Source organism: Pan paniscus, chromosome 7 (assembly GCF_029289425.2).
Source record: "Pan paniscus chromosome 7, NHGRI_mPanPan1-v2.0_pri, whole genome shotgun sequence".
In the NCBI taxonomy this organism is placed as follows: Eukaryota; Metazoa; Chordata; class Mammalia; order Primates; family Hominidae; genus Pan; species Pan paniscus.
In genome coordinates, this window is record NC_073256.2 from 28216792 (window position 1) to 28235596 (window position 18805).

The window sequence follows — 18805 nt, forward strand, 5'->3', positions numbered from 1 at the left end:
CTCATTGTCGACTGGAGTGTCTCCTCCACCCACACCAACCCTGCAAGGAAGGTCACCTCAGAGGCTGGTCTCTACCTTAACCTCAGTTGATCAGTTGATAAATCCCAAAGCCCAGAAGTGCAGGCAGCTTGTGTTGGGCCCCGTGGCTAGGGAAGAGTTTGGGCCTGGGGCTTGGCTCCTGGCTTCCTGCTCCTTTTTAATATAATTTGATTCTGGTCAACACCAACCAGCTTGCACTATATTAAGGAGGGAAGAACAGAGGGGATAAACCTGGTGCCTCCCTTTCTTGAGGTCCCAGGGCCATTCAGACTTTGGTACCATTTGGACACCGTGATTCCTCACTCTCTGCCTGCTCCCAGCACCTGCAGCCCTGGTCAGTTGTCCTCTCAGGAGAAGCTTTCCTGCCGGCAGTGCCTGGCGCTCACTGGTTATTTGCCTGATGGTGAATGATGGTTAGGACAGGAAACCAGGTCTCGATGCCCACGTTCGTGCTCCTCGGGCAGCAGAAACCTTGTTCTGATTTATTCCTCGCAGTGGCTCAGGTGACAGGAGAGTTAGGTGCCGTCACAGGTCAGAGATCTCATGCAGGGTCGTTAGGGCCCAGCCCTGCCTCCCGTTAGGGAGGCCCAGCTCCGCAGCCACACGCGAGGTGGAAGGGCAGTGCCCACCTTCTACTTGGACATGAAGCATTTGTTTCCTGTCTTGCAGTCCGCCTCCCGCCGAGTGGGCCTCTCCTGTGCCAACTGCCAGACCACCACCACCACGCTGTGGCGCCGCAATGCGGAGGGCGAGCCTGTGTGCAACGCCTGCGGCCTCTACATGAAGCTCCACGGGGTACGTGGGTCCCGCGCCCATGCGGCATCCTTGCCTTCTGATGCCCATCTCTCAGTCCTCCCTTGTCTTCTTCCTTTGAACTAGCATTCATTTTTCCTTCTTAACAAAGATACTTAGATTTGGAAGGGACTTTCAACTACTTTGCTGGCCTCTTCCGTCCTTTACATTGTATAAGTGAATTTTCCATTTTACAGATGAGCAGGCTACATTTATATATAGCAGTTTGATGTGTAACAAAGGTGACATTTCGATTCAGTGGATAAGAAGCTTAAGGATAGTTGTATTGACAAAATTGACTGTTCATTTGGAAAACAGAAGGAAAGCATGACCTCCACCTCCTACCTTAAACAAAAATAAACTTAGGTGAATTAAAGATATTAAATGTAAAACATCTTTGAAATAAACTAAAAGTAAGGCCAGGCATCATGACTCATGCCTGTAATCCCAGCACTTTGGGAGGCTGAGGCAGGAGGATTGCATGAGCTCAGGAGTTCAAAACCAACCTGGACAACATGGTGAAACTTTGTCTCTACTAAAAAAAAAAAAAAAAATCTAGCTGGGCGTGGTGGTGCATGCCTCTAGTCCCAGCTACTCAGGAGTCTGAGGTAGGAGGATGGCTTGAGCTCAGGAGTTTGAGGCTGCAGTGAGCTCTGATTGTGCCACTGCACTCCAGCCTGAGTGACAAAGTGAGACCCTGTTTCCAAAAAATAAAAATATTAGACAATAAAATACTACAAAAAAAATCAGACAATAAAAACACTGGAAGAAAATGTAAGGGAAAGTATTTATATAACTTTGGGGATGGGAGAACTTCTTAAATAAGGTTTTAAAACTTTTTAGCCATATAAGAATAGTTAGATATATTTGATTTTGTAAATATTTACTATTTGTGCCTGGAAATCATACCTAGGGAAAGTAAAGACCAATACACACAGTATCAGAAAAAGGGTTAATATTTCCAGAATTACAAGGAGCTTCTTCAAAGCTCTTTAATTTTTATTGGAACATTCTCCATTATACAGTATTAACAAAAAGGCAAGGTGCCCAACACTACCTACTATGACACTATTTTTATAAACATGAGGAAGAACATAATTTATAGGTGGTTGCTTCCACATATACAGAACACCTCTGGTAGGATATGTAGAGGTTGGTCACATGGTCACATGTATGCATATATACGTACATGGGGTGCCTCCAGGAGAAAAACCGGGGTCCTGGGGAGAAGGGATTGGAAGGACACTCTTTTTGCTGTGTACCCCCTTGGCACCTTAGACGGGACATATGCAAGTCTTAATTGTTCAAATACAAGTTAAATTAAAACCAAACCAAACCAGAAACAGATAGATCTTATAGCCTAATAAGAAAAGAACAATTGATCTTTCCCCACTTCCCCCAAATGGGCAAAAGATATGGACTGACATCTCACAGAAGCTGCCCAGATAGCCATGAAACATGTGCACATATGCTGAATCTCACTAAAAATCAGGGAAGTGTACCTGAAAATGACCATGAAAGTCCCTACTTTGCCCATATATTTGGCAAAAATTAAAGTGTGTGCTGCTATGGATTTGGGGAATTAGATACTCTCATATATTATTGATCTGTATTTGAATTACTGCATCTATTAACTTAGTGGTATTTTTTAAGGTTAAAACCATGAACACCTTTATATCTGGCAGGTCTACTGTTGGGAAACTAGCCTATAAAAAATAACCAGTACATGATGACCTTTGAACCATTTATTGCTGCGTTGTTTGTGGTGGCAAAAACTAGAAACAACCTTAAAACCCCATAAAGGAATGGTTGAAAAAATTCTCGTATATCCCAAAATGTGGAATATTGAGAAGAAACTTAAAAATAATAATCTAGGGCCATGTATCTTGATCTAGAAAATGAAAAAGCACGTTGCAAAGAAATATATGTAGCATGACCCCATACTATGAGTGTTGAAGGTGCATTAAACACACATACATATGGATGGGTGGACAGACCAGTGGATGGGTGAACACACACACACAAATATACACGTATAGGTGTATTAGCCTGTTTTCACACTGCTGATAAAGACATACCCAAAATTAAAAAGTGGCTTAATGGACTCACAGTTCCACATCGCTGGGGAGGCCTCACAATCATGGCGGAAGGTGAAAGGCACGTCTTACATGGCAGCAGGCAAGAGAGAATGAGAGCCAAGCAAAAGGGGTTTCCCCTTATAAAACCATCAGCTCTCATGAGACTTACTCACTATAGTGAGAACAGTATGGGAGAAACCGCCCCTGTGACTCAGTTATCTCCCATCAGGTCAGTCCCACAACACGTGGGAATTATGGGAGCTACAATTCAAGATGAGATTTTGGTGGGGACACAGCCAAACCAAGTCAATAGATATATATGTGTACAGATGTTTGAGAATTTTTTTTTAATGTAAGAATATATAACAGGCTGTTAAATCCAGTTGCCTCACTGGGATAGGATTGATGGTAGTAGAGTGAGAGGGCTGTTGTTAACTTAGTCTCATGTATCTTTTCATGATGTCTTGTTATAATGAACAAGCAAATGGCTAAAGTTATGAACATTCATAAGAAAATATTTCTACAAAGCATATATACAAGGATGTTTGTTAATCACTTGTAATAGCAAAAATGGAGGAAAGAAAACCTTTGGAAGGAAAATGGTTAAACTATTGTTCTTCAATATGGGAATGGTACAAGAAACTTATTGGGAAATATTATATAGGTATTAAAAAGATTATATTCTCAGAAAATAAAAAAATAGAATTACCACATGATCCAGCGTACCAGTTCTGGATATATACCCAAAAGAATTAAAGGCAGGGTCTCAAAGAGCTATTTGTACACTACTGTTTATAGCAGCATGATTCACAATTGCAGAAAGATGTAAACAACCCAAGTGTCCATGGAGAAATGAACGGATAAACAAAGTGTGATATACATACACGTAGGATATTACTCAGCCTTTAAAAGGAAGGGAATTCTGGTCCCTGACACCACATGTCAAATCCATAGAGACAGAAAGTAGAACGGAGGCTGTCAGGGGCTGGGGAAAGGGGGAATGAGGAGTGATGTTTAATGAGTATGGAGTTTGAGTTTTGCAAGATGAGAAGAGTTCTGGGGATGGTGGTCAGGGTTGCAGAATGGTGTGAATGCGCTTAACACTACAGAACAATATACTTCAGAATGGTTAAGATGGTAAATTTTAAGTTACGTGTATTTTATTTTACTGCAACTGACAAAAAAAAAAAAAAGCATACCTAAGTGAATGGAGATTAACATGAGGGGAAGATTCTACTGAGGCCAGAAAGGGTTTGAACATTTGAGGCATAGCTAGGGGGATGGGGTGGGGGAGGACACCCTTCCACAAGGTGGGAAATAGGGGTCTGGGTGTAGAGTCACAGAGAGATGTGCAGATGGTTGGGTCGGGGGGTGCAAGTGCTGCCCCATCTACCCACAGTTAAATAGGAGGCCAGTTCAAGTTCACATATGCTGGTGCATTTCTCGCTTAACCATTGCGTGTTCATGTCTCTGAAGCAGTAATTGCTTTTCTTTCTGTATTTGCAGGTGTGGCCTTTATCAATCGCACATGGTAGACAAGCATAGCATAGAAAAGGGGCTAAAAGATTTGGCTCAGCCTAAGGGAAACCAGATGTGGGGAAGGCACCCTGCAGTCCTGCTCCCCAGGACTGGCTTAGGCATCTGTGAATGGCTCTGGGGCCTGCCTCCCAACAGAACTGTGGTCAAAGTGTTGTCCAGGGACATTTTATCTCAGAACCTGGTCACAGGGCAGTCTCTAGCATAGTCTCTTACTGCTACCCACCATTCATAGAAGCACCAATGGCTCCAGGCAGACCCAATGCAGTACAGAGCTGCAATAAGTAGAGTGATGTTACATCTCAACTCACTGGGACTGTTGCTGTTGAGGCCAATTTTCCCAGCACAATTATTGATAGCACCCCTGCACCCTCACACCTTTTTAAGATAGGGCCTTGCTCCACCACCCAGGCTGGAGTGCAGTGGCACGATCACGGCTTGCTGGAGCCCCGACTTCCTGGGTTCAAGTGATCCTCCTATCTCAGCCTTCTGAGTAGCTGGGACTACAGGCATGCACCACCGTGCCCAGCTAATTTTAAACCTTTTTTGTAGAGATGGGGGTCTCACTATGTTGCCAAGGATGGTCTCGAACTCCTGGGCTCAAGCAGTCCTCCCACCTCGGCCACCCAAAGTGCTGGGATTACAGGCATGAGCCACTCTGCCTGGCCTAGCACCCACTTTTTGTTTTCAGGGTCCTTGTGTGGATGATAAAGGCTTTTGAACAGTCTGTCTCTGCTGCCTGAAATGCCTGCCTCTGTCTACTCAAAACCTTTTACAAACTCAGGTGTCACCTCCACACCGAAGCCTTCCTTGATATCCTCACGTGCCCCTCCTTCCCACTCCTCACCCCAGGACAGAGTTTAGTGTTTCTCTGTCTTTTTACATCACCTACCAGAGTCTGGTTATTTCTACTTGTCTGTGAATTTCTGAGGGTAGGAACTGTGTGTCTTTAGTTCCCTATTCTCCAGGCTCTAGTAAAGTACCCATCACATCACACAGGTGCTCGATAAGTTTTTTAAAAACGGAATTGATTTCTTTCTCGCTGAGTTCCAGGGGCCTGTGCAGCCCGTCTGGGCCCCAGGCTTTGTGGAGAGATTGCTTAGGTGTTGCCTTCTCAACAGCAGGTGTGTGTCTTTCAATGCTGTAGCAGACTACGCAGAAATGGAAAACCCTATATATTTACTTGTGACCCTCCAGGTCCCCAGGCCTCTTGCAATGCGGAAAGAGGGGATCCAAACCAGAAAACGGAAGCCCAAGAACCTGAATAAATCTAAGACACCAGCAGGTGAGGAAAAGATCTGTGAGTGATTATATGAGTACATCAGGAGCCCTCAGAGTGCATAAGAATCATATCTTCCGGGTTAGGCAGGCCAGCCCGGGCCGCCAGGGGGTGGTGACAGCATCGGACATCCCTGGCCTTTCAGGACAGGATGAAGAGCCCAGCAAAAAAGTAACAATTGCCATGGAACGTGTTGGGAGCTTTTGAAGCAGGCTCAACTCAAGCTGGGGCCTGATCATTGCCGACTGCAAAGACCCAGTGCTCAGGCTGGACCAGCCGAGGTCCTGCAGGAAAGACGAACTTTACTCGGTCCTTTCATCTTTGGCGCTGCAGCCACCCAGAAGCTCAGTTCCTTTCAATTCTCTTTGGGCTAACGGGGATCCAGGAGGGCAGGGTCCAATTAATCATGTCCCTAACAGATTGATCTCTAAGCCAATGTATAATTAACATCATGCAGTGCTTTGTGCTTTAGAAAGCCCCTTCAGAAATATTATCTCCATGAAAGTAAGACTCCATGAGAACCAGTTTATGACCCCATTTTACTAACAAGCAAACTGAGGCTCATAGAGGACAATGATTTAACGAGGGTCATATAGCTGTTAATGGGTAGAGAATTAAAACCCAAGTTTTTCTGCTTCTGGGTCAATGTTCTCTTCCATATACCACTCTGCCTTCTTAATTTCTAGATGAAGAATAAGGGCTGCTCAAAAGTTTGAGGCTGCAGTGATCTATGATCGTGCCACCGCACTTCAGCCTGGAGAGCAGAGCAAGACCCTGTCTTTAAAAAAAAAAAAGAAATACATTTAAAAAGAACGAGGGCTGTTCTTTTTTAAATTTATTTTTAATAAATATATTAACTATTAATATATTAACTATTTATTAAATTTAAATTAGATTTATTTATAAAATTATATATAAATTTCTGACAGAACAAGGGCTGTTCTTTAATACGTTTATGTTCCCTACCAAAACATTCCTCACTCAGTACTGCTACCCAGTTAAAGATTTGACTGGTCGGTGCTGCAGTCACAGAGAAAATGAGTTGGCTGATCTGACGAAAAATTTATCTTCTAACCTAAGGCATGACAGAGTCAGATAAATGGGCCCTTTCCACTACCAAGAACATGATCAAAGTTCTGCTTTTGTACATTCAACCATGGCATACCCCTTCTGGCAGGCATATTTCCTACTGGAATTTTCAGTGTCTCACACCTGTGGTCTTCCACCTCTCCTCCTGCTTCCCTACTGCTGACGAGTCCCCTACGTCCCCTGGGTAACCTTATTTCCTCTCACGTAGCAATCACAGATAGAGAAGACATACGGTTCAGTCGCACAATCCCCAGTCCAAAATTCCAAATCCAGGAAGCTAGATTCAGCAGCAAAACCTATTTTGAACAGACACTAGGCTGTTGATAGTCTCTGTTTACTCCATTCAGTATGATATTCACATGTTTTGCTGTGGGGATATTATTGTATTTCATTACAGAGTATTATCTCAGGCCCTGCTGGAAGTATTCTGTAATAATACACAGTATTTGGATTTGTAAAAATTTGAATCTTCAAGTTGAATGAGGAAGAATCTTTTTTTAAAGTTTTGAATCCTGAAACACATGAGGCCTCAAGGGTTTGAGATGAGATAGGGGGAAGAAGCCATCCCTGTGAGAACTGTAGCCCTCCGCTGATAAGGACCCCTGCTGCTGTCCCCGGCAAATGTAGATAAAGCCATTAGCTTGCACCCATCCCGGCTGTCTCGCAGGCTGCCGGCTGTTCGTTTGTCCCTGCCGCTGATTTGGGTGTGGTGACTCTGCTTCATTCCAGCTCCTTCAGGCAGTGAGAGCCTTCCTCCCGCCAGCGGTGCTTCCAGCAACTCCAGCAACGCCACCACCAGCAGCAGCGAGGAGATGCGTCCCATCAAGACAGAGCCTGGCCTGTCATCTCACTACGGGCACAGCAGCTCCGTGTCCCAGGTACGCGCCATGGCTGGGGCGCCAGGGCTGTTTGTGGGGAGGCCGACTGCAGAGTCCCAGAGGCCAGCCTAGTATTGGGTGGGACTTGCAGCCAGGCCTCACAGGTGCAAGCAGTGAGCTACCCTCTGCGCTAGGAAGACCCAGTCATTGAGCTGTGTGGTGCCCTCAGGGCCGCACGAGGCTAGGGGCATCTGCATCGGGCTGTATTTCAGGACATCTTATCAAGATGGTGATGTGGACATGACTGTGACTCACAATTTTTTAACAGCTCCTCTATGCCGTCATCTTTGGAAACAAAGAGAGGGGAGTCCAGGGCTGGCATACAGCATGGGTGGCAGGGGCGGAAAACAACACAGAAGTACAACCTGAATGAGACTGCGTGCTGGGGCGAGGGGAGGCGTGGTTCTGCCTTCGGAGGCCGAGCAGAGGTTCTCTAGGCAAGTCTGCCTCCTACGTGCAGGGAGGTTAGACTTCAACAGGAGGAGGTGGGGAAGGAGGAGGAAGCTGGCATGGGGAAAGGCCTGGATCCTGCAGAGGGCAGGGAGGGCAGGCTGGTGGGGAGGTCACAGGCAGGATGCCACTTTCATGAGGCCCAGCTCTGCACGTGTGTCAGGGGACGCCCTGGGGCAGCCCATGCTCCCTCTGGCGGAGGATGGCGGCGTCTCGGCCTCCCTGCCTCCTCCCCTCTGCAGTTCCCTCTCTTGGGACCAGGATGCACCAAGCTTGATCACGGTCTCCTTTGACCAGCCCTGGCTGTTATCTCGTCTCTGCTCTTAACTGAAGGAGGCCGTGTCTTAGTGAGCTTCTTATTGTCTGGGAGAACCTGATCCCACAGAACCAGGGGCACCAGGAGCCCCTTCTGGGCCGGGTGGACGGCTTCTTTGTTGGAAAGTGGATGTGGTGGTGATAGGATGGTAGAAAGTATCTCCTGTAACCATGAGAGCCTTCTGGGCAACCACAGTATCCACAGGGCCACCGGGTCATAGCCCTGGTTGTATACTGTGCTCAGAAGCAGCTGATGCATCACCCAGACCCTTCATGCCTAGATCACCGGGATCAGGAGAAACAGAGAGAAGTGCTCCTTGGTCCCTTCCTGAGAGCTGGAGCCATCCTGGGGACATCTGCATAGCAGGGCACCCTCCCCAGCCTAGACCTCCCAAGCCCTCAGGAGCGTCTCCATGGGCCTCATCGTGTGCTTTCTGCTTTTCAGACGTTCTCAGTCAGTGCGATGTCTGGCCATGGGCCCTCCATCCACCCGGTCCTCTCGGCCCTGAAGCTCTCCCCACAAGGCTATGCGTCTCCTGTCAGCCAGTCTCCGCAGACCAGCTCCAAGCAGGACTCTTGGAACAGCCTGGTCTTGGCCGACAGTCACGGGGACATAATCACTGCGTAATCTTCCCTCTTCCCTCCTCAAATTCCTGCACGGACCTGGGACTTGGAGGATAGCAAAGGAGGCCCTGGGCTCCCAGGGGCCGGCCTCCTCTGCCTGGTAATGACTCCAGAACAACAACTGGGAAGAAACTTGAAGTCGACAATCTGGTTAGGGGAAGCGGGTGTTGGATTTTCTCAGATGCCGTTACACGCTGGTGGGACTGGAGGGAGCCCACCCTTCAGCACGAGCACACTGCATCTCTCCTGTGAGTTGGAGACTTCTTTCCCCAGATGTCCTTGTCCCCTGTGTTCACCACTGTGGCCTAGACCGTGGGTTTTGCATTGTGTTTCTAGCACCGAGGATCTGAGAACAAGCGGAGGGCCAGGCCCTGGGACCCCTGCTCCAGCCCGAATAACGGCATCTGTTTGCCATGTACCTGGATGCGACGGGCCCCTGGGGACAGGCCCTTGCCCCATCCATCCGCTTGAGGCATGGCACCGCCCTGCATCCCTAATACCAAATCTGACTCCAAAACTGTGGGGTGTGACATACAAGTGACTGAACACTTCCTGGGGAGCTAGAGGGGCACTTCACCCACCACAGCGCAGCCTCATCAAAATGCAGCTGGCAACTTCTCCCCCAGGTGCCTTCCCCCTGCTGCTGGCCTTTGCTCCTTCACTTCCAACATCTCTCAAAATAAAAATCCCTCTTCCCGCTCTGAGCGATTCAGCTCTGCCCGCAGCTTGTACATGTCTCTCCCCTGGCAAAACAAGAGCTGGGTAGTTTCGCCAAACGGCACCCCCTCGAGTTCACTGCAGACCCTTCATTCACCGTGTCACACATAGAGGGGTTCTGAGTAAGAACAAAACGTTCTGCTGCTCAAGCCAGTCTGGCAAGCACTCAGCCCAGCCTTGAGGTCCTTCTGGGGAGAGTGTAAGTGGACAGAGTCCTGGTCAGGGGGCAGGAGTGGCCCAAGGGCTGGCCCACCTGCTGTCTGTCTGCTCCTCCTGGCCCTTGGTCAGATGGCAGCCAGAGTCCCTCTGGACCTGCAGCCTCGCCCCAGCAGAAGTCTTTTGTCCAGGAGGCAAAAAGCCAGAGATTCTGCAACACGAATTCGAAGCAAACAAACACAACACAACAAAATTCCTGGAAAGAAGACGACTGCTAAGACACGGCAGGGGGGCCTGGAGGGAGCCTCCGACTCTGAGCTGCTCCGGGATCTGCCGCGTTCTCCTCTGCACATTGCTGTTTCTGCCCCTGATGCTGGAGCTCATGGAGACTCCCTCTTCTTTCTCAGCAGAGCTGTAGCTGACTGTGGCATTACTATGCCTCCCCACACGCCCAGACCCCTCACTCCAAAATCCTACTGGCTGTAGCAGAGAATACCTTTGAACCAAGATTCTGTTTTAATCATCATTTACATTGTTTTCTTCCAAAGGCCCCCTCATATACCCTCCCTAACCCACAAACCTGTTAACATTGTCTTAAGGTGAAATGGCTGGAAAATCAGTATTTAACTAATAAATTTATCTGTATTCCTCTTTCCCTTGTCCCTTAGTGGTCTTCACTGGGAGGTTCAGCGTTGCTGTTCTCTCCCGGGGAATCTTGAGGCCGTGGAGGCACTGACCCACTCACAGCTGCTTCCTTTATTTTTGGCCATTGGCCAATGCTCCCTCTTTAGGTAGCAGTGGGTCCCGAAAAGCACACTCATCCCAGCCCTGCTAACATGAGACATTAGATGGGGGTCACCGCTGGGCTTTAATTTCCTGGGAGAGGGTTGTACCTATCCATAAACAAAGTTCCTTGTGGTCCAACAAAAGTTGCTCAATGTATTTATTGGTTTATTGAGACAGGGTCTTGCTCTATTGCTCAGGCTGGAGTGCTGTGTGCCATCATGGACCTACCTGGCTCAAGCGATCCACCTGCTTGTCTCTTGAGTAGCTGGGACCACAGGTGCACACCACCATGCCCAGCTAATTTTTTATTTTGTAGAGATGGGATCTTGCTTTGTTGCTGAGGCTGGTGTTAAACTCCTGGGCTCAAGCAATTCTCCCACCTTGGCCTCCAAAAGTGCTGGGATTACAGGCATGGATCACCGCTCCCAACAATCTGAGGGCATTTTTAGAGCTCTCCTGCAGACATCAGGGTCTGGAGCAAGACACTCCATCTACCTGGAAGAAAATGTTCTCTCTAGCCCCGTCTGACTTAAAAGTGTGTCCCTCCATGACAAGGAGCTCTTGCCATTTTATAGTTTGATCCAAATGGGCTAAGGGGCAAATTATGTCCCACAAGAATGAGAGAGAAGGCTGGCACTTCCTCTCCTTTATCCATTTGTCTTCACCTCCTTTGGCCACAGGGGTGCTTAACCACTTCATCTTAAAAGTATGTGGAGTGGGGCTGGGCACGGTGGCTCACCCCTGTAATCCCAGCATTTTGGGAGGCCAAGGCAGGAGGATTGCTTGAGCCTGGGAGGTGAGGACAAGCCTGGGCAACAGAGGGGGACTCTCTCTCTACAAAAAAGTAGAAAATTAGCTGGGTATGGTGGCGTGCCCCTGTGATCCCAGCTACTTAAAAGGTTGTGGGAGGATCGCTTGAGCCCAGGAGGTCAAGACTGCAGTGAGCTGAGCTCATGCCACTTACACTTCAGCTTGGGTAACAGAGCGAGACTCTGTCTCAAACAATGAAACAAACAACAAACAAAACCTTTTGAAGCCCGCATGAAGTCTTTTAACAGTTAAGGAGAGCATTTATCTTTAAAGTTAGACTTATATGCCTCTAAGATAAGTGAGCAGTAACAAAGTTAATTTTAGCTGGGATTATGCTGTGATTACGTTTGGCTTAACAGTAATGAAAATAAGTTTAGGCTGGGTGCGGTGGCTCATGCCTGTAATCCCAGCACTTTAGGAGGCTGAGGCAAGCGGATCACCTGAGGTCAGGGGTTCGAGACAAGCCTGACCAAGATGGAGAAACCCCGTCTCTACCAAAAATACAAAATTAGCCGGGTGTGGTGGCGCGTGCCTGTAATCCCAGCTACTCGGGAAGTGGAGGACAATTGCTTGAACCCAGAAGGCAGAGGTTGTGGTGAGCCGAGATCTCGCCATTGCACTCCAGCCTGGACAACAAGAGCGAAACTGCATCTCAAAACAATAATAAGTTTACAACCTCTGAATATGTACCAAATGGAGCCAGGGGTGGGGAGTATTAGGACAAGCCCCGCACTGCAGAGCCCCCCAGCTCTCACTCGTGGACCGAGTGCATGGGACACAGCCATTCGGAAAGCTCTTTCTTTTGGAGTGGGACTGGGTGTTCTGGTTTTGGTTTGCTTGTTTTATCATTTTGTGATGTTGGCGCCTATTCTTCAGTTTGCATCCTTGCCTCGCTTGCTTGAAGCTGGAGCACAAATGTCCCGTCACCCTGTAACAACACAAGCATGCGTCATGCCTGCGAGGCTTAGCTTGGGAAGTGGAATCTCCAGGAATCTCCTTCTGTGGTCTGTCTGCCACGTTTCGCTGTTGCTCTCATTTCAGTCACTGAGGCCCTGTCCCTTATCCTCCAGGGACATGGTGCTGTCCTATGAGCTGTGGCTCCTTTGTGACTTTTACATTGCTCTTCCAGATAGCAGTGGCAGTGGCATTTGCAAAAAGGCTATTTGAGAACAAATAAGAATAAAATCATCAAAGCGAAGATGATAGTAAAACAGCCCTCATTTTTCAAAGTCCATTCTTTTTTCTGGTCCGTGCACTGCCAGCTCACTTCTCTGGCTAAAACCCGGGGGCGGCGGGGGTGTGTGTGGGGGGGTTAGTTTTGCAGAAAGTACTGATGGCACAGCTGTGCTCCAAGTTAACCAGAACACAAGAATCGAAAAAGCCTGTGAGATACTGGTGTTCGTGATCGTAAGCTCCAGGTCGGGGGGTTTTCAGATGAACACAAAAAGGGGGCTGCTCCCGTCCCAAGATGAGTGATAAATGAGTCACTTCTCATACTCGCACTTACACTTGCTCCATTTCCTCTGGGATGACTGTCTTCCGTCCTACCGCTGTAGCTGCTGTTATTCGCCTGATAAACTTCTTTCCCTCTCCCTCCCTCTGACACAGAAACACACACACACACACACAGACACACACACACACACACAGCCCGCTGGATCTATAAGCAGTTTGTAACAGGATGCACCAGTTCTAATCACGTTTCAAGTCAAATGAACCAGTCGCAGCTTCCTAATAAGTGAATGGCTGATATGAGGAGTTAATTCAGAAGCAGCTCAATACTATGGACAATACTAGTGGACAGTATTAGCATACTGCTCGTACAACAAAGATACCGTAGTCTCTTGTGCTGCCGCTTCAGGACGAATTTGCTGAAAGTGAGTTGTAATTAGAGATGTTAAAAAAAAACATTGGCTGCGCGCGATGGCTTACTCCTGTAATCCCAGCACGTTTGGAGGCGAGGCAGGTGGATCACCTGAGGTTAGGAGTTCGAGACCAGCCTGGCTAACATGGCGAAACCCCATCTCTACTAAAAATACAAAAAATTAGCCAGGCATCATGGTGGGCACCTGTAATCTCAGCTACTTGGGAGGCTGAGGCCGAAGAATTTCTTGAACCTGGGAGGTGGAGGTTGCAGTGACCCGAGATCATGCCATTGCACTCCAGCCTGGGCAACAAGAGTGAAATTGTGTCTCAAATAATAATAATAATAATAAACTGAGATTTATCATTCCTCCTCTCTCTTTTTCCTTGAGAACTTAATAAAAATGGAAAATATCCATTACTTCTTGGGTTCTTGATGATCTCAAACTGTTAAGCTGGGATGGAGGATAGATCTGGTCGGTAAACACTGAAATCAAGAACCTTAAGGGGGCCAGGGCCCTGCTGAGCAAAGCAATGGGTCCAGAGTGCCCCTAACATGCTTTTCCATTGGAAGGAGCTGCTATAACCTCCGAGGGTCCCGGGCCCTGCTGGAGACTCTGGGCTGGAATCCTCTGTGATATCCTCCACAGTCGCCCATTGTATAGCTTTCCTTGGGGATTCCTCAGAGTGGCTTCCAACCTTCCCACTGGCAGAGTCCCCTCTACCCACTCCCACCCCTGCCATGGGCCCCATTTTTGTTTTTGTTTTTATTTTTGAGACAGAGTCTTGCTCTGTCCTCCAGGCTGGAGTGCAGTGGTGCAATCATAGCTCAGTGCAGCCTCCACCTCCCGGGCTAAAGTGATCCTCCCACCTCAGCCTCCTGAGCAAGTGGGCACTACAGATGTGTGCCACCACCACATTTGGCTAATTTTTTTGTATTGTTAGTAGAGACAGAGTCTCACTATGTTGCCCAGGCTGGCCTCAAATTCCTGGGCTTAAGTGATCTGTCCACCTCGGCCTCCCAAAGTGCTGGGATTAGGGGTGTGAGCCACCACACCCAGCACAGGTCCCATGTTTTGAAGTAGTTTTAACTAATCATTTGGGGTTTTCCTGATTTTTCGTAGATCAAAAACAAACGCATGAAAATTATACCTCAATTTAAAAATGAACAAGCTGGGCATGGTGGCTCACGCCCATAATCCCAGCAATTTAGGAGGCCGAGGCGGGTGGATTATTTCAGGTCAGGAGTTTGAGACAAGCCTGGCCAATGTGGTGAGACCTCATCTCTACTAAAAATACAAAAATTAGCTGGGGGTGGTGGCAGGCGCCTGTAATCCCAGCTACTTGGGAGGCTGAGGCAGGAGAATCCTTTGAACCTGGGAGATGCAGGCTGCAGTGAGCCGAGATCCCGCCACTGCACTCCAGCCTGGGCGGCAGAAAGAAACTCCATCTCAAAATAAACAAACAAACAAACAAACAAAAATCATAACTGTTCATCTCTGTTAACAAGTACCAGAGAGTCAATACACCAAGCTGGATTCCTGCCTAAGGCAAAGACATTCCATTTAGTTTACTTTGTGGCCTTGTGACAGATACTAAATGGATGGTTACTTAGATGTTTTCTGACTGTTTTTCAATGGCTTGTGGGTTCCTCTGGGTCCTTGGGCCTCCAGGAGGGGCCACTGCCGCACACACACACCTGGAAGGATCCTGTATCCATAGACCCCTGCGCTTCTGCCTCCTTAAAAAAAAGGAGGGGACCAGAAGTGCCCACAACGGGGAATTCTGAGACTTGTCTTCCGGCACAAGTTTGGTCATGGGCTGGCTGTGTGCTGTTGGGCCATTCACCCAACTGCTCTGACCTTAGCATTCTCATCTGTAAAATGGTATGGTCTGGATAGCTTCAGGTGTCCAAGACTGGACCAGCAGCTACGGAATCACATATTGGAGGAAAATGACTCACCTCTCTCTCTGGGCCTCACACACTCTCATTGGTACAGATGACACCTCAGGGCCCCAAGATTTGAAAATGCTCTTTCTGGAGACTCAAGATTGATGTCTTGGCCAAGTGCGGTGGCTCACACCTGTAATCCCAGCACTTCGGGAGGCTGAGGTGGGTGGATCACCTGAGGTCAGGAGTTTGAGGCCAGCCATGGCCAACATGGCGGAACCCCATCTCTACTAAAAATACAAAAAATTAGCCGGGCGTGGTGACAGGCGCCTGTAATCCCAGCTACTCGGGAGGCCGAGGCAGGAGAATTGTTTGAACCCAGGAGGCAGAGGTTGCAGTGAGCCAAGATCATGCCATTGCACTCCAACCTGGGCAACAGTGCGAGACTCTGTCTCAGAAAAAAAAAAAAAATTGATGTCTCGAGTCTCAAATAGAAAGCAGTGTCTTCATTGTGACCCAGTTAATGAAGTTTAAAAAAATGATTCCAGAATCATACATCCAAAGAGCATTGTTCCTCAAAGTAGCCTTGGAAACTGAATTTCTCCCAGGAGACAAGCTGCTAATGACTGGGAAGTTAGCACCCCTAAGTTTCCAACAGCTGGCCGGAGAGACTGAATGGAACAAAGAAAACTGAACCCTGCTAAGGAAAGGAAGCCCAGATTGAGGTACCATGCCTGACTCATTTACAAATCATGTCGGGTCTCCAGACCGTCTGGTTGAAATCCTTTTGTCTCTTAGTCAAGGGAACTTGCCCAAAGCCACAGAGCTGGTGTGAGGAAGAGCAACATTCACTGACCGCCCACCCTCACTAGGAGGGCCTTGGGACCGACCTAGGGTACTGCCCTTGCAGTTAATGCGCCTACCATGCGGGGGCGCACGTGTTCTCCCTTTCAGCTTCCATTACAGCCTGAGTTTTCCAGCGGTCTATCCCTAAGCAGCCCCGAAAGTTTGCCAACAAAAATCACTTGCTGCTAATCGAACATGACTGCATGTCAAACGCTGCTAGCAGCTTTCTATAGCCGCAGGAAACACTTCCGTATCCCCCCACTCACGTTTTGCACATAAAAAAGATATGGCCTACGGATTTTTAGTCACTTGTTGAAGGTCACAGAGCTAGTAAGTGGAAATCAGGGTTGAAACAACATCTATTTCACTCCAGAATCTGGGCTTTTACACCCCACTCTTGTGTCTCCTAAACAGTGGAAATCTACAAAATGGGAAGCCCTGCACAGTCTGGGTTTAGACGGCAGTCCAAGAGGAAGAGTCTTTCAGTGTCTTTCTAGAAGTTGAGGAGAATCCTTGGTTCCAAATTCTCCCAACTTATAAGTGATGAAAGAAAGACCTAGAGACACTGGGGAATAGGGCTTACTGTTCATGGCCACATACCCCAAAAAAGGGGCAACTGGAAGAGCCTGCGGAACCTCACTCAGCCCCTGCTCCTGAGGTGCCCGTAGAGGCCCACGGACCCTCACCATGTGCTTCAGAATCCCCAAACTCTCAGCAGCAATTCAATCCATTACAGGATCCTAGTATTTTTCTCTTTCACTCCCTTCCTCGCATTCTTTGGGGCGGCTGTATTTTAATCTATTTTCATGTGCATTACAACTGTAGCTCTGTTGGAAAAAAAACAGGGGCACAAAGGAAGGGGGAGCAATTGATTCTGCGCCTCCCAGAAAGCTGGGCGCCCATCCTTTCGGAGCTGAGGCCCACTCCAGTGGGCTTGGGGGTTGCCCCAATCCAGGAGGCAGACAAATATTACTACTACTACTACTAATAATAATAATACAAATAATAATTTCTAAAACGTTTAGCGATGCTATACACCAGATCCAGTGCTGGAGACCCAGTGCAGTCACCAGACCCAGTGCAGTGATGGAACTGAATCCTTTCAAGAAATCCCACAGAGGCCGGGTGCAGTGGCTCAGGCCTGTAATCCCAGCACTTTGGGAGCCCGAGGAGGGGGCAGATCACCTGAGGTCAGGAGTTCGATACCAGACTGGCCAACATGGTGAAACCCTGTCTCTACTAAAAATACAAGAATTAGCAGGGTGTGGTGGTAGGCGCCTGTAATCCCAGCTACTCGGGAGGCAGAGGCAGGAGAATCACTTGAACCTAGGAGATGGAGGTTGCAGTAAGCCGAGATTGCACCACTGTGCTCCGGCCTGGGTGACAGAGCGAGACAGTCAAAAACAAGAAAAGAAAGAAGAGAGAGAAGGAAGAAAAGAAAGAAGGAAGGGAGGGAGGGAGGGAGGAAGGAAGGAAGGAAAGAAAGAAAGAAAGAAAGAAAGAAAGAAAGAAAGAAAGAAAGAAAGAGAAAGAAAGAGAGAGAAAGAGAGAGAGAAAGAAAGAAAGAGAAAGAGAAAGAAAGAAAGAAAATAAATCAGTAAGGTCATAATTTACAGATGAAGAAACTGAGATACAGAAAGCGTGAGTTACTTGCCCAGGCTCTCCCAGCTGAGTGGTGGGATGTGGACCCAGGCAGCCTGGTATGGGAGCAGGTTTCTAGCCACTCCTCTGTGGAGTCACTATTCTTGGCTGGCCTTTTCCAGGCAGATTATTCAGCCTTTTTGTCTTAGAATGATGATTGCATATGCTTGCATAGCACTTGCATATACTTACAGTTTATGTGTGTTTCTTAGCTAGTATCTCATTTAATCATTCACATAACATGGATGAATTGAATCATTCACTCAATTTGTTGAGTGTCTACCAACTGCCAATCGCTGATGCTCTAAATTCCTGTTGCTCAAAATGTAGCCCCTAGGGCCGGGCGCGGTGGCTCAAACCTGTAATCCCAGCACTTTGGGAGGCCAAGGAGGGAGGATCACCTAGGTTAGGAGTTCGAGACCAGCCTGGCCAACATGGAGAAACCCTGTCTCTACTAAAAATACAAAAATTAGCTGGGCATGCTTGTGCGTGCCTGTAATCCCAGCTACTTGGGAGGCTGAGGCGGGAGAATCCCTTGAACCCAGGAGGCAGAGGTTGCAGTGAGCTGGGATCGTGCCTGGGTTGCACTCCAGCCTGGGCAACAAGAGTGAAACTCCGTCACGGAAAACAAATCAAAACAAAAATGTGGCCCCGAGACCAACAGCATCAGCGTCACCCAGCAGCTTGCTGGAAAGGCAACATCTTGGGCCCTGGTATAGACCTTAGAATCTGCATTTAAACAAGGTTCCCAGGGGATTCATAGGTACATTGAAGTTTGGGAAACGTGGCTTTGTAATATTTCTATAATACCATTTAATAGATATCCCATTTAATGAATGAAGTCAGAGATACTGTGACTTGCTTGTATCCCCACAACTAATAATGAAGCAATATATGCAAAGAGCTCACAACAGTGTTTTGCACATAGTACGTGCTCAATAAACAATAACAACCAATGACAGAGCCAAGCTGTGAACCATGAGATTTTCAATTGCGTAGCCCCTTAGCCTCAGAA

At 47.8% G+C, this 18805-nt stretch overlaps 1 protein-coding gene and 1 long non-coding RNA gene across 4 annotated transcripts in view; both read left to right on the forward strand.

Annotated features, from left to right (window-relative positions):
• The window catches only part of GATA4 (GATA binding protein 4), a 55702-nt gene extending 45094 nt beyond the window's left edge, over positions 1–10608 (forward strand). For all 3 annotated transcript variants that reach the window (XM_057302967.2, XM_055116253.3, XM_055116254.3), the window contains exons 3-6: positions 709–834; positions 5643–5730; positions 7543–7691; positions 8902–10608. In XM_057302967.2, coding sequence (XP_057158950.1) covers positions 709–834; positions 5643–5730; positions 7543–7691; positions 8902–9084 — 546 coding nt within the window. In that variant the 3' untranslated portion in view covers positions 9085–10608. The remainder of the gene's footprint in view (positions 1–708; positions 835–5642; positions 5731–7542; positions 7692–8901) is intronic.
• Positions 10609–12023: 1415 nt separating this feature from the next.
• LINC02905 (long intergenic non-protein coding RNA 2905) lies at positions 12024–12716 on the forward strand. Its single transcript, XR_008626259.1, has one exon. It is a non-coding gene; the product is annotated as a long intergenic non-protein coding RNA 2905 (long non-coding RNA).
• The last annotated feature ends 6089 nt before the right edge of the window (positions 12717–18805 follow it).